The following is a 15,853-nucleotide window of genomic DNA, read 5'->3' on the forward strand; positions in this document are numbered from 1 at the left end:
ACTGAAGAACTGACTGAAGAGGGCAAGGGTGTACTGGTTCGACTTTGGGACAGGCGCCTGTGAAGGTGAAAGAGGTCAGAGAAGTAAGTAGGCTCAAAGGCTCAAAGGGGAGTGGTGGGCTCAAGGTCCAGGCAACTACATTATCTTCCCTGCCACGGATTCAATAGCCACTTGACCCACAGAGCTCTTTCCCAAAGCTCATGATGCCTTGACTAAAGATGGGCATGATGATGTGCCAAGACGAGGATCACTGTCCAACCTCAGTAACTCAGGGAGACAGAGGTAAGCAGCCAACTGGCACTGGAGAATCAAAAATGAACTTTTGTCTCGCCTACTTGAATCAGAGAAAGACAGTGAAACTGGGCCAAGCATGCCAGTCATTTAATATTGTCTACAAATGCTATTAGTTAACAAAATGGGAAAGTCCAAAGGCAGAGGCGAGCAGAGAAGAGATTGCAGAATAAGTCCAGTAAAATGAATGTACCCACAAATTAGGAAGGGAAGACAACACAGACTAGGCAGACCCACAGTGATCACAGGCCGAACTGGAGAGAACTGAGGGAATGGCACCTTGACCCTCACCTGCGTGTCTGGACTTCTACGCAAGATATGATCGTGATAACATACTCTCACATGCCAGCACACCAAAGGTGAGGGTGGGAGGATCAGGAGGAGCTTGTGGTCATCTACACGTGGTTCCAAAGTCTGAGATCCAGGACTGAATTAAAACGGGCCAAATGGGGCTAGATAGATGGTTCAGTAGTCAAGGCACTTTCTGCCAACTCTGCACGCGCATGCGCGTGCGCGCACACACACACACACACACACAAACACACACACACACACACACCACACACAGTAAATACATAAATACTTTATAACCAGAACAAGCATTCATTCCTCACTGATCTCCTAGGACATGGGAACAGCTGCCTCTATCTCCTGAGCCCATCTCTCTCCTATCATGATGGATTGTGTCTTCCAGAACTTCCAGACAAAAATGAAGCCTCTCTTCCGCAAGTTTCTTTTGTCAGTATTTTGTCACAACTACAAGAGTAACTGATACCCTGCAGGTGGTTCTCAATCTCTCGGCAACTCGCATTCTCCCTTCCAATGGCTTCTTTCAGAAGGCGGGTGCTTTACTCTAACGAACCAAAGTTTATGATTGCATGCTTTAGTGGATTTTACTATTTGTGTCACATTTTAAAAAATCTGTGCCAAACCTGAGGGACATTAGTTTCTTTAGTTTCCTTATAAACACTAAATGGTCATTGGTTTCACACTTGTCCATCGCTCCTCTGAGTAAGGTGCTTAGTTGACAATCAAGTGGGCATAAATGTCACAATGCTTCCAAATCCCTCCCAATTGTTTACATTTGTTTGGTGTTTTTAATTTGTATTGAGACAGGGTCTCACTATGTGTCCCTGGGGACCTAGTACTCAATATGATCACTAGAGTAGACTTGCCATTTTCTCTGCCTTTCCTTTCTGAGTGCTGCGATTTTAGACATGCACCATACCACACTGGATTCCCATAAATTCAGTTAAGTCTTTCTATCAGGTATATACTATGGGAGAAAAATCTTCACTGAGATTTCCATAGAAATTAAAAACATTAAAGGATGCTGAATTTTGTCAAGTGCTTTTTCAGCATCTAATGAAATGACCATATGGTTTTTTTCTTTGAGTTTGTTTATGTAGTGGATTGCATTGATGGATTTCTGTATATTGAACCATCCCTGCATTCCTGGGATGAAGCCTACTTGATCATGGTAAATGATTGTTTTGATGTGTTCTTGTATCCGATTGGCAAGAATTTTATTATTTTTGCATCGATATTCATAAGGGATATTGGCCTGTAGTTCTCCTTCTTTGTTGGATCTTTGTGTGGTTTTGATATCAGTGTAATTGTGGCTTCATAGAACAAGTTGGGCAGAGTTCCTTCTGTTTCTATTTTATGGAATAATTTGAAGAGTATTGGTGTTAGGTCTTCTTTGAAGGTCTGATAGAATTCTGCACTAATATCCAATATATACAAAGAACTCAAGAAGTTAGACTCCAGAGAGCCAAATGAACCTATTAAAAAATGGGATACAGAGCTAAACAAAAAATTTTCACCTGAAGAACTATGAATGGCTGAGAAGCACCTTAAGAAATGTTCAGCATCATTAGTGATTAGGGAAATGCAAATCAAAACAACCCTGAGATTTCACCTTACACCAGTTAGAATGGCTAAGATTAAAAACTCAGGAGACAGCAGGTGTTGGCGAGGATGTGGACAAAGAGGAACACTCCTCCACTGCTGGTGGGAATGTAAGTTGGTACAACCACTCTGGAAATCAGTCTGGCGGTTCCTCAGAAAACTGGACATGACATTTCCAGAGGATCCTTCTATACCACTCCCGGGCATATACCCAGAGGATTCCCTGGAATGCAATAAGGGCACATGCTCCATTATGTTCATAGAATACATTTGTAATAGCCAGAAGCTGGAAAGAACCCAAATGTCCCTCTATGGAGGAATGGATACAGAAAATGTGGTGTATTTACACAATGGAATACTACTCAGCAATTAAAAACAATGAATTCATGAAATTCGTAGGCAAATGGTTGGAACTGCAAAATATCATCCTAAGTGAGGTAACCCAGCCACAAAAGAACACACATGAAATGCAGTCACTAATAAGTGGATATTAGCCCAGAAACTCTGAATACCCAAAATAACAATTCACATATCAAATGATTCCCAAGAAGAAGAAAGGAAAGGTCCCTGGTCCTAGACAGGCTTGATCCAGCATTGTAGGGGAGTACCAGGACAGAGAAGTAGGAAGGGGTTGATTGGAGAACAGACGGAGGGAAGAGGGCTTATGGGACTTATGGGGATGAGGGAACCTGGAAAAGGAAAATTATTTGGAATGTAAACAAAGAATATAGAAAATAAAAAAAAGAAATTAAAGACAAAATCAGAGGAAACTGACATTGTAAAGCTATAATATAATCCATAGTCAAGCCTTTATTGATTTTCAGCAGTGTTTTCTAGCTCTCCCAAATATAATGTAGTATTTTAGACAGTGAGATATATTTAAATTATATTTAAATTATGGATATAACGTAGTATTTTGGACAGTTAGATATGTTTAAATTATATTTAAATTATGAATATAATGTAGTATTTTGGACAGTAAGATATATTTAAATTATCAACTAATTCTTAGGAGAGAGAGACAGAGACAGAGTGACAGAAAGAGACAGAGAGACAAAGGGAGACAGAGACAGACAGATAGATAGACAGACAGACAGACAGACAGACAGACAGACAGACAGAGTGAGCCTAACCATACAAGTAAGCCCAGGGTTTTGCCCATGCTAGGCAAATACTGTAACTGCTAACCTCCATCCCAGTCTCTCAGGGCTTTGTGAGACAGGGTCTTTCTGTTTTGCCCTCCTAAGTCACTGGGATTTTAAGCCTATACATCAGACTTGTTCTTTATGTGCTTTTAGCTTTTAATGTCTTTAAAATAACTTATTGTGTGAATACTTTAAAGAGACTTTTATATTTTCTGCCAAGCCAATCGTGTCTTCCTTGTATATGGCCTTATTCTCTCATTTCCTGATGACAGATGCACCTTTCACATTTTCTGATGTCCCTGGCATATCTCTGGCATTTTCCTTCTTTCCAGTTCTCTGTCCTCAGAATCTGTGACCTTGGACTCCTAGAGCGGAATCTCATTAACACGGAGAGACAGCAAACCCAACAGGAGATTCCCTTGGCGGTCCTCAGTAAGCCTCAATGAAACATGAACAGAATCCCACTTTTCTAGATAATTAACCTGGAGTTTAAAGAAAGTAATCCGCTTATCTCAGCAAAATACACAGGGAAGCTGGAGGCCCAGGGATGCAGAAGGGCTACGACAAATGTGTGTTTTCAGAGATGAGAAAGGGACAGGAACCAAGCACAGATGACAGTCTAGACCACCGATGGATATACTAAGGCTTGGGAGCTGCACACTTCCATAGTTTGTGTACAATATCTTAATAAAATGGAGGTGTGAAGGATATATATGAATGAATATAAATTCATGGTAAGTAAATCACAGGCTTACCATGAATTCCAACACCACAGGAAAGTGGCCTTTCTGCACAAGCATAAGCACACAGTGTTTAGAACATGTAGACACTAAAAATTAAATTTTATCTCAAACACAAAGAGTTTTAAATAATATAATTAGATTCATTTCAACTTCAGAACTAAAAAGGTATTCATCATACTACATTGTAAACTTTTAACATGAAAACATGAATATTTACATGTTTCAAAAATGAAATTGCTATTTATCAAATAAATTACAAAATGGCAATAGTAGGCTTGAGTAAGACATGACATAGTCTATGAACAAGGTCTTGGTATGGAGGGTTGAGCGAGGCATGCTGGAGCCTACTGACAAGGTATCGGTGAGACTCATGCTGCTGCTGGAACAAGGGCATTCTCCTAAGAGCATATGTGCTTCAAGAGGAAAATTACTGTCAGATGCAGAGGATATCCCCAGTCAAAGACCACAAAACAACTTAATTCAGCGTAATTAGATCCATATACTTTTTTATTCCCTTGCCTGATTAAAGTGCCCTTGGAGTTCTTGGAAGAATTCAGAATAATATAATTTTTCAAGTACTAAAAGATGGCCAGATAAATCATGTGCCAGACAGATTTCATGATCGGTATTAAATTTTATCAGTTCAAAATAATTTCAGTAGTACCTTATAATGATTAATTTTATGGTTTCCAACTTAGGTACTTATATCTTTATGTTTTGTTTTTAGAAATTCCAAATTACAGGGTAGACCCTAAGTAAATCATTGTTAGCAATTTCTATTTCATTTGCCTACCTGATAAATGGACAAATGGTTTGCAATACCAAATATCGGGGGGGGGGGGGGGGTAACTTCCCTAAGTCTTACAAGATTGTTTTTCCTCACTGAACTTCTAGGTTTTAAGTTAAATAACAAATAATGCAAATAGAAACAAGGCATTAAAAATGGGGTCAAGTGCTTAAATATTCACATTCTCAATGGTTTTGTGAGACTGAGGGATGCCTCAAAGCAAAGCAAGTTTTATAAAGAGAATAGGAAACTGAACTGTGTCTAAAGAGATGAAATTCACACTGGTCTCATACTGCACCCCTGCACAAAGCAAAGCATGAAGCTGGACGTAGGAAGTCAGGTCCAGTGAAGAATGCTCACCACATGACAGCTAAGTCTGAGATGTATTCGAGGGCATGTCAGTAGCTGCCCACTTTCCAAATCTGGACTACTCTAAGTGCTAAAATAACTATTGAACAAGTATTTGCCTTTTATAGACAAATAAAAAAATAAAGTATTGGTATCCTGACCAAATAATTAGCAGAACTGAAGACCTGTTATTCCAAGAGAGGAAAGAGGAAGGAGGCTTCGAGGCCAGGATAGAGAACACAAGGAGACCCTATCTCAAAAGCCACAGTCTACCTCAGAATAGAAGAATACCAACACCTGTCACAACTAAGGAAGACTACACAGAAGAAATGGGCTGTGAATTCAATGTGCTAAAATCATAAACAGCCAAGAAATAATGAGTAGCCCTTGAAAGAAACAGACTTAAAATACGACGGCTCACTTTTCTGGGTTAGATCCTTCTGCTACTTGTTGGAACAACAACAAATGACATTGAGCTGGGGTTTGACAGTTAAAAGGGCAGAATTATTTTTATTTAGTCTTTTAGAGGCTTCTCATGGCTATGAAAGAGGATGTTCTCCTTTGCAGCAGAGACACACTCACACTCACAGAGGGCTGGGCCACCGCTCAGGAGAGTTCTGGCCAAGCACTCTAAGAGGTCCTAAGATTGACTGCTGGTCCAGGAAAAAAAAAAAAAGACAAATAAAACCCTAAGAGAAAATAAGTCTGCTTTACTAAAAGCCTAAAATACACAGGAATCAATAAGAAACAACTTATTTCTAAAATAAAATCCTAATATTTATTGAGACAGACAAGTATCATAAAGTTAAACTAGTTTACCATATTACAAACTAAAGTGTCTCTAACTGTGCGTCCTCGCCTCCCCTGCCCTTCCCATGCACACTGAGAGCTGGTGTCAAGCTCTTGCATCTCTTATCCGCTCACTCCCAGATTCTCTCTTGCCCTCCTCCTCCCCTCCACCTTCTCTCCACGTGGTCATGGTTGGCCTCTGCTTCTCTACTCTCTCCCTCTCTCTGCCTTTCTCTGCCTCTACTACCCCTTTAACTCCCCTCCCCATGCCTTGAATAAACTCTATTCTATACTATAAATAAATAAATACATAAATACAGACATAAATACATACATATATACATACATACATACATACATACATACATACATACATACATACATACATAGAGCTGATGTCAGAACACATCATGAAGCCTCAGCTGGCTCCCTTTGCTTTCATTTCCTGGGTTGTTAGAACACAGGTACTGTCACCATGTCAGTAACAATGATGAATTCTAAAATGTAGCTTTATATGGTGATGGCTGGGATGTGCAGAGCCACCAGCTTGGGGAGAACAAATTACCATGAGATTTTATGCTGGTAAGAAGAAGAAAACATGGTGCCTGCATTGTGATATTACGAATATTAGCTGGGCATGTTGGTAGTGCATGTCTTTAAATCCAGCACTTAGGAGGCAGAGGCAGACAGATCTCTGTGAGTTCAAGAACAGAATGGTCTGCAGAGTAAGTTCCAGAACAGCCAAAGCAACCCAGTGAAACCTAGTCTCAAAAAAAAACAAAATCAACAAGAAAAAAATTGAATATATGTAAGAATCCCAGTATAGTACCTAATAAAATAACCATTAGATATTATACAGGAAAGTATTGTGAAATGCATGCTTGCATAGCATTTACATATCTGTATCCATAAATGTTTAAAAATTAACTACTGCATATTATGGTAATACACAGCTGTAATCCAAGCACTGGGGAAGTGGAGGCAGGAGGACCTGGAGATCAAGGATAAACACAAATTCAAAGCCATTCTGTGAAATGAGACCCTGTCTCAAAATATATAAACAAACGAAAACACACTCTTAAAAGAAAACATGTGCGTATTTATAATACCGGAAAATTTATATAAAAAAGCATAAACAAACACAAAGTGCCTAGCAAAAGGGTCCTCAGAAACAGACATCAGCTGGCAGCAGGGTTTCCTTTGGAATAAGGAATCAGGCTGATCTCACGTGTCAACATTTTTAAAAAGATAACTTTATTATTTAACTGTGTGGATGTATATGAGTGTCATGTGCATTCAGGTGCAGAAGACACTGAAAGAGAACACTGGCCTTCCTTGATCCTCTCCTGTGGCTGCAGGAGGTTATGAGTTGCTTGGTGTGGGTTCCTCTGAATAATAAGAACCATTTCTCTGCTCCTCAATAAAAATAAGGTAGTTTTTTCCTTATATATTCATTAAGCAGGCTAGGTATCTTTCCATAATTTATGAACTTACTCTACTACAGAGAATATTGTTTTCTCATAAATACTAATCTCCAAATTGATATGAGTCTCCAATGACCTCAAGAATCAATCCCTTCAGGGGAGCGCACTTACTTTGGCCTCGGTCTCTCCTCTGTGAAGCGTGTACAGATGATGGACAGCACACTGTGAAGATGACCAAGGATGAGTCAGGATTTGGAAGACATGAAAGTCATGGCCAAGAGTATCTGTTGTGACTAAAAGCATTCCTGGAAGAGAAAAAAGCAAAGGATAAAAATAAAAGTGATTATGTATGTGGATAAGATATTTACAGAAAAATCAGTGCTATTCTTAAGTATTATGAATGGTGGAAAGGATATTAGTTATAAAATAAAATAATTAAAATAAAGCACATTCTTTCTATAACATCATACCAATATCAACAAAGTGGAGCTACTAAACAGAGGGAGGAGGATGTCCTTTATGAGCAGCAGGAAGAAATTTTATATCCAAAAACTACAAAGTTCTCAGCAATTGTCAGAACACATTGAGGCTTGGGAAGATGGCTGGGTTGCTGTGGTGATGTGATAGCTTTTACCTGGGTGAGTTCAAATCCCCAGAATTTATGTAAAACTGCCTGGCCTGATGGTGCAGCACTGAAGATGTGGAATAGGAGGATCCCTGAACTCACCAGCCAATCTAGCCTAAGTGCTAAGCTCCAGGCCAACGAGAGGCCTTGCCTCAAAGGAAGGGGATAGCACCTGAGCACAGCAGCAGACGCTGCCTTGGACTCAGCTACACATGCACATATGCAACCAACACACAATTTAAAAAGAATCATCAAAGTAATAATGTTTCAATATATACTAATGAGACTGGAGAATTTTACTCAATTGAAAATAGCTATTACTGAGTTAGGGTGGTATCATACATCTCTATTCCCAGCTAGTCAAGAGACAAAGGCAGAGGGATAATTTTCACCCAGGAATTCAAGACCAGCCTGGACAAAAGCTGAGATCCTGTCCCTAAAAGAAACAAACAAAAGATGCATGTGCACACACACATGAATACACACATATTAAAGAGGTGTAATTAATACAGTAAACAAATAATCTTTACCCTTGCATGGTATTAACAGAAACTTCCAACAGTACTTTCTATAAAGTGTATTCTTTACTTTGAAAAGGTGTCACGGTTATGAGTTACAAAGATGTCCTAGTTTCATGTTTTAAGCCAGTGAATCAAGAAAAAACACATTTATCCAATTTCCACAGAGAGTTATTGTTTAGTACACGGGGATTTGTGTGTGTGCATCTCTCTGTCTGGATATTTAAGCCATGTCTTCAGAGTTCCTGCTTTACACACAAAAGTCTCTGTGCTAAATCTCCAGTATGAAAATGTGTTTGAACGTAGAACACAGAAATTGCATGGTTAGATACAGGTGTACACTGTGTAATTAAGTCAGGTTAAACCCTTGGCCCTTCACCATGTCTGTATGGGGAAGACTTACACAAACTTTGTGAACATGCATTCTCGTTCTGTCCCCTGCAGTTACACTGTCCACAGCACAGCGACCTTCTGGGAGTCTCGGGTAATCAATGCATATGAGACCACAGATTCTGTGTGTGCGATTGCTTGTCGTTTGTGCTTCTGTGCCTGTCCACTTTAAACAGCCACGTGCCACCTTTTTCCTGAACGTTATTCCATCGGGCACAGGAGTCCCTGTATTAGTTGCTAACCTGAATTCTGAAATTTAAACCTCCTGCTGCCTGGGAGTACAGGAAAAGCAATGAATGGCATGCCACTTCGTCAGATTACCAACCACTGGCATCTCTCTATAACCCAATATGACTTTAATTATTTCATTTACTACATTCTCATGTAGTACATTAACTAGTGGAGTGGAATTTAAGTTCATGTTGATTAATTTATCTGCGTGTTTCCTTACTTTTTCTTTGCTTGAGTAGAAGAATGTTTATTTCTGTTTTGGATTCTTTCTATACTGCTACTGCTACTGCTACTGCTACTGCAACTGCTACTGCTATCATCATCATCATCATCGTTTTTCAAGACGGGGTTTCTCTGTGTAGCCCTAGCTGTGCTGGAAATCACTCTGGACCAGGCTGGCTTCCAACTCAGAGATCTTCCTGCCTCTGCCTCATCCCCAAAGCACATAAATCTTAGAATAATGTCCTAAGAATGTTGTGGGAAAGGCATGTACCACCACAGCCTGGCTCTTAGAATTATTTTTAAATGGGCTGGGGAAGAATGAGAACAGTTTCCAGCTAGCCTAAATTAGCAGTTGAGTTTCCCGAATTTTAGGAAATCACAGGGTTGGCAGATCCATAGTGCAATAAATGAAAACAGTCTTCTTGATCATGGTGTCTGCCCTTCCAGGGAAATAAGAAAATTTTCATTTTAATCTTGAGCTTTTTTGCTTTAAGCTGTGATTTTGAGGAATAATCCCTTCATACTCACTGACTGTTCCTGAGTGCACGATGCACGCACCTAGCTTCCAGGGTCTGTCCTTTTGTTTTATTGTGTAGAATGTTTTGCTGCCATACAGTGATAAAGAAAATAGAGGTAGGGCTATCACAAACACGGGAGGATGCAGCCCATCGGAAGGTGAGATTTCCCTAGCTTACCATTTTTCTGCCTATATACATTTTAATCGATGAAAAGTCGCAATTAATATATTAATTTTATAATGGGCAATAATTACTTACTACACACTTTAGCCTCTCTCCCCCTACACCTAGTTATGGCGTGAGGTACCCTCCTGTACCCATCTCTCTGCCGTGTGCCTGAGCTCTGCCATGGCCGTACCTTGTACTCCCGACATGCTTTGCCAACCTGCTTTGCACAGGAAGCTGCACAACTACAACCCAACTGCTATCTTCAGCTTTTACCCTTCCACAAAAATCAGTTTGGAGCACTTAAAAACAACAGAAACATTATTGTAATGGGAGGGAAAAAGGGGGAGAAGCTTGCATTTATAGTAAATACATACAACATTCTCCTCAGAATGAGCAATTAACTGGAAGGCTGACCGAATCAGGCTACTACTGCTCGACACGTGAATGGCAATCACACTTGAGCATTTTAAATATTAATCTTCCTAGTTCTTTCTATGTCACCCACTCTTGTAGGGCAATACTCCTTACCATGTGCACCTCTATATGCATGTGGATCCTACCTCAGACACTGTCCTCTTCCATTCATCCAAATTTGGCTTTCTAGTCCGTAAATGAGTTTATATGCTTCACAAAAGTTTTAGAACATAAACACTTGAAAAGGCAGAGTAAAGGAAGAAATAGCTAGTGTATTTCTACAGAATCAAGTGCTTTTGTTAATATACAACTTCCTCTTTTACACACATACTGAAAAGGAAACAGTAAGCTCTTTTTTTCTGGAAAACAAGTTTTAGCGCGCATATACATAAAAGGAAAAAGTCACACAGCATAGACTGCGGCCTGAGAACTATTTATGCAGCATCAGAAGACTAAACCAGACGCTGGCCTGGCCATAAACTAAACCCACGCCCCAAACGAGGTGCCAAGCCACAAAAAGCATTTGCGTCATCCGGGAATACAAGGGAAAGAAGGCTTCTAATTATAGGGCCTGGAAGCGGAAGCCAGGAGTGATCAGCTATTTAGATGCTGCTGTGTGTTTATCTGGAAGCTTCCTCTCCCGCACTCGAAGCCTCAAGTTTGATAGATGAGCTTCAGAGATGGAGGGTGGGGATTGAGCTGCTGATGGTACGCAGTGTTCTCTAGTGTATGAGGGAGCTGCAGAAGAACAAGCGCTAAGGCTGTTGTGGCTTCTTCAGAGCTAAGTCTTTTCAAATGGGCAAAGCTGGTTAGACCAAAGGGTGAAATTAAAGACTATAGCAAAACAGCAGTGAGCACAGGCTATAAAGTCTTGGAAACATGATTTGTCTTTTTTTCCAAAATACTATTCATAACACCTATCTCACTGAATGGTTCTCTATCCCATACACACATTTACAACACCTATCTATCTAACTAAATGGTTCACCATCACGTACACACACGAGAACTCAAAGACAAATCACCAGTTATTCACACTCTCTTCAATCATAAGCACTGAGGACAGGGTCAGACACAAGTCTTTATGGGGGCATCACACCATTGTATCATAAAACAAGTTTTACCAATTATATTTTACCATTAATTTTTGCAAGGTATTATTGCATCTATACTTGTAAACTTTCAATGGAATAGAGTCAAATTTGTAAAATAAATAAATAAATAAAAATCTCAGTATTGATAGAAATCCTGAAGCAGCTCAGGTTCATCACAACGGTCTCTAAGCTCAAGTCCCCAAGTGCACAGCATCCATTTCTTAACTAACACACTGCCCCCTCCTTCTCTTCCATCACCCCAGTTGTCTGTTTGTCTCTCTGTCTCTCTCTCTCTCTCCCTCCCTCCCTCCAACCCTCCCTCCCTCCCAGAGGCTTTGGTTTTGTTGTTGTTTTGTTTGCCATATTGCGGCTAGAGAGACATACTATGCAAGCTCCCTGTTTCTGACCTAAACATCCAGCCCAAGAGCATACATTTCATAGAAGCATGTTTTTTAGGCCTTTGAAAGACACTGATAATGAAACCCATCAACGTACTCTTCCCATTTAGGAGACAAGAATGTAAATCTTTATAAAACACACTACAAAACATCCTGTGAGAAACACTGGAGTAAACAGAGCTAAGAAAACAACAGACATGATTGATTTGACACCATTCCTAGAGTTGTCTATATCTGTAACCAACATAGGTCCAAAATTAAGACAATATTACATATATATATTTCATTTCTGACTCATTTTTTCTTTAACTTACATCGAGTCACCTAACTTCAGCATTCAGAGAATAAAAGGTTGAACTCTGACATTTTTAGGATTATGGAAGTTGTCTATATCTGTAACCAACATAGGTCCAAAATTAAGACAATATTACATATATATATTTCATTTCTGACTCATTTTTTCTTTAACTTACATCGAGTCACCTAACTTCAGCATTCAGAGAATAAAAGGTTGAACTCTGACATTTTTAGGATTATGGAAGTGCCTCTGGCTCTCTTCCTTAGGTTTCAGAGTTGAGCACTGTGACCTGGGCACGCCTGCACAAACCTAATCCCAGGCCTCAGGCTAGGGCAGTGGCATCACAAGATCAAGACCAGCCTGAGCTGCAAGGCAAGAGCCTATCCCATAATCCCCAAAATAATTTACTGTAATGTTACAATCTGCAATAGGTCTAAGTTATCAACTAAAAATTCTAATATACTTATATTTAAGTATATGTTAATAAGTTCCTTACTTTTCCATATATTTAAGTTATTCTTATTATACATCAGAATATATTCCTAATTTCTTAGGCCATGTTACAATGAATATATTCATTTCTAAATGCTCGTTTTTAAGAGTCTAATACATCAACACAATTAATAACAAACTAAGACAGAGGCGTCAGAAATGTATCCCTGCTATGTACAATTGTCCACCCCCTCCCCATCACCAGGCTAACCACAGATTTCTTTCCTGAAATGAATTCATACTGCCTGCTTTAGAACTGAGACCTTGTCAAAAAGCATCGCACAGGATTTTCTGGGTCTATTCACTGGAAGCAACAACAGCTTGTTCACTTACATCACAGAATAGGACATGCTGCCATCTCCAAATCCACTCTCCAGTGGTTCCCGTTTACTGAACACTGTCACTCAAACTGCTACTTATTCAGTATTCAACACTACTTTCTGTGTGGCTGTTTCATTTCTCTGAGTTGATTATGTAAAGGCAAGATGCTGTGGTCAGATATTAAATGCTTGACTCTACTAGACAATGCCAAACTGTGTTTTGAAAATGACAATCATCTTACATTTCCCAGATGCTTACAAATTTCAACCATTGTATGTCTTTTTAAATTGTAATCATTCCAGTGGCTAATTTGTTATGTTTCCTGGTCTAAGTTTGCGTGTTGCTCCACTCTACAGATATTACTGCATGACTTTCATAAATTTCAAACTGAGTTTTCTTTTCACGTATCTATATTTGCTTAAGAAGTATTTTATTATTTTTAATTATGAGCGAGCAGAGCACGTGCCCTCTGAGTCTATGAGAGAGCACTGGATCCTCTAGAGCTGCCTTTAATTTTTGATGACAGCTAATTTTGTAATAGTGAGAGGCATTTTTCCCTCTGTGTCTGAGTGGAGGGGTATATAACCTGTACTTTCTTTTTTGAAGTTTCCCTGTCTTAGATTTAATTTCCAAGTTGATTGTGTGTATGTTTTTAATTAAAGGAATATCCTGTTTTTCTAGTCAAATTCACTAAAAACATTATACTTGTGTTGATAAATTCCTATTTTTCTTAAAATTTAATAGATTAATTATCCTATTCCAACATGTCTGTGTTTAGCTATACTGTCTTTTCTTCTGTACTATAAATAAATAGCTTAGGACTTTATTCATCTTTTACATGATTGGTTTGATGAATTTTATATTCTTTGCAACTCCATATCAGATCATACATCAGCTGGACACCACACACCAGCAATCCCAGGATCTGCAGAGGCACAGAGTTCTGTGGATTCAAGGCTGACTCAGTCTCCAAGGCAAGTTCCAGGCCAGCCGAAGCTGCACAATGAGACCCTGGCAGAGACAGGGAAGAGAAAGAGGAGGGGAGCAGGGAGACAGAGATGACAGGAGGAGGACAGAGGGGAGAGTATGGAGTGGGGAGACAGAGTCAATTATATTTAGCATAAACACTACTCACTCTAAAAAAGTAACCATTCGCAAAAAGTAACGACAAAAAAAAATACAAATGTATCAAGGAATAAACTTGATAAAAATGTCCATATCTTACCATAACTAAATGAAAGTTGATGAAAGGACAGAAATATCAAATTATAGAAAAGGTAAATCCAGGGAGGTAACTATGGTGTAGGGAGATGGGTATAAATAATAACCTTGTTGAGAAATGAATGAAAACTTCTCCAAAGTTTGTCTTTGTAAAGCCCGAGGAACAGCATGCATAACTGCTATTAACATTCAAAAGCACTGAAACCCAGACAGCAAGCAAAATATGTTCTGAAGTGTAAGGAGAAAATCATTTGTGTCCTCTATTAATATAGAACTAAGTAATACTAGGTCCTTAGGATCTTTAGGTGGCCATACCTGGTGAGATTATACCTCTAAACCCAGAGCTTGTGTGTCAAATACGTAACAATATTGATCCCATGGAAAATTATACACAGATAATATACTCAACTACAGCTAAGTTAATGTCTCAACTAATATTTAATTTATAGCAAGAAAATAGACTAATCTGAATGAGGCGAGCTCCAGGCTGAAGCCCTCACTGGAGAGCAGAGAGTCAAGGCAAGCGGCTGAGGCCCTGGTGCTTTAACACACAGGCTGTACTCCAAGGAAGTCATCAAATAAATCTTGGGGCTTTTGTAATGTATATATCTGGATAAGTAACATGCCCCCATTTTAGATTTTTAGGTTCAATAACATTTGTTGTAGGCACATCTAGATAGTCACATAATATCTCTCTCTCTTCACACCCCTCCTCCTCCTCCTTTGTATGTGTTTGCATGTACTTATAGAGGTTGAAATTATTTATCTTTGAATTTAAATCAGTTTCTCTATGTATTTTTTGAGGCCGTGTCTCTCAATGAATCTGGAGTTCACCAATTCAGTTGACTTCACAGCAATCCCCAAGTATCCTCTTGTGTCTGTCATCCCAGTGGCAGGATTATAGACACATATTAATTGCCACACTCAGCTGTATCCACGTGGGTGTTGGAGATCCATACTCGATTCTTCATATTTCTGTGGCAAACATTTCACTGACTGAGCCATCAACCCATGCCTTGTACTTCCAATTCTACACAGTACCCTACTGCATGCATTCACACTCCTACTAATTTAGTGTTATTCATAGCTATCCAATCAAGTAAGGATGGCCTATGGCAAATTCAGGGTTGCTTTAGAATTTGCATAGTGCTAACATGAAAAGATATTTTAAATTATGGTTTATATATGTGATTTATCTTGTTACTTAATGCAATAAGATATCTACATTATATAATGCATCCATGTATGTTGTATAATGAATAAAATGTATAAGATAAATGCATTATTAATGTAAAACAAACATACTATTTCCTCTTTTCAAAGTATCAGGTACTACACTCATTAATCCTAATTCCCACTAAGGTTCCTCTACTCTCACATGATGACAGTATGACAACTGAAAAGGAACAAAAAGTCTGGAGTAACTCTAACCTTATTTAAGCATAGCACTTTGCAAGATGAGGAAACAGACAGTAAATACAAATTTGTAATAGAATAACAACCCA

The 15,853-nt window shown here is 39.1% G+C and overlaps 1 protein-coding gene across 4 annotated transcripts in view; it reads right to left on the reverse strand.

Annotated features, from left to right (window-relative positions):
* Bcas3 (BCAS3 microtubule associated cell migration factor) overlaps positions 1-15,853 on the reverse strand; it is a 485,645-nt gene that overhangs the window by 337,077 nt on the left and 132,715 nt on the right. For all 4 annotated transcript variants that reach the window (XM_052197918.1, XM_052197921.1, XM_052197919.1 and 1 more), the window contains exon 14: positions 7,610-7,743. In XM_052197918.1, the coding sequence (XP_052053878.1) occupies positions 7,610-7,743 (134 nt within the window). The remainder of the gene's footprint in view (positions 1-7,609; positions 7,744-15,853) is intronic.

The sequence above is a fragment of the Apodemus sylvaticus genome, chromosome 10, assembly GCF_947179515.1.
Source record: "Apodemus sylvaticus chromosome 10, mApoSyl1.1, whole genome shotgun sequence".
Taxonomy (NCBI): Eukaryota; Metazoa; Chordata; class Mammalia; order Rodentia; family Muridae; genus Apodemus; species Apodemus sylvaticus.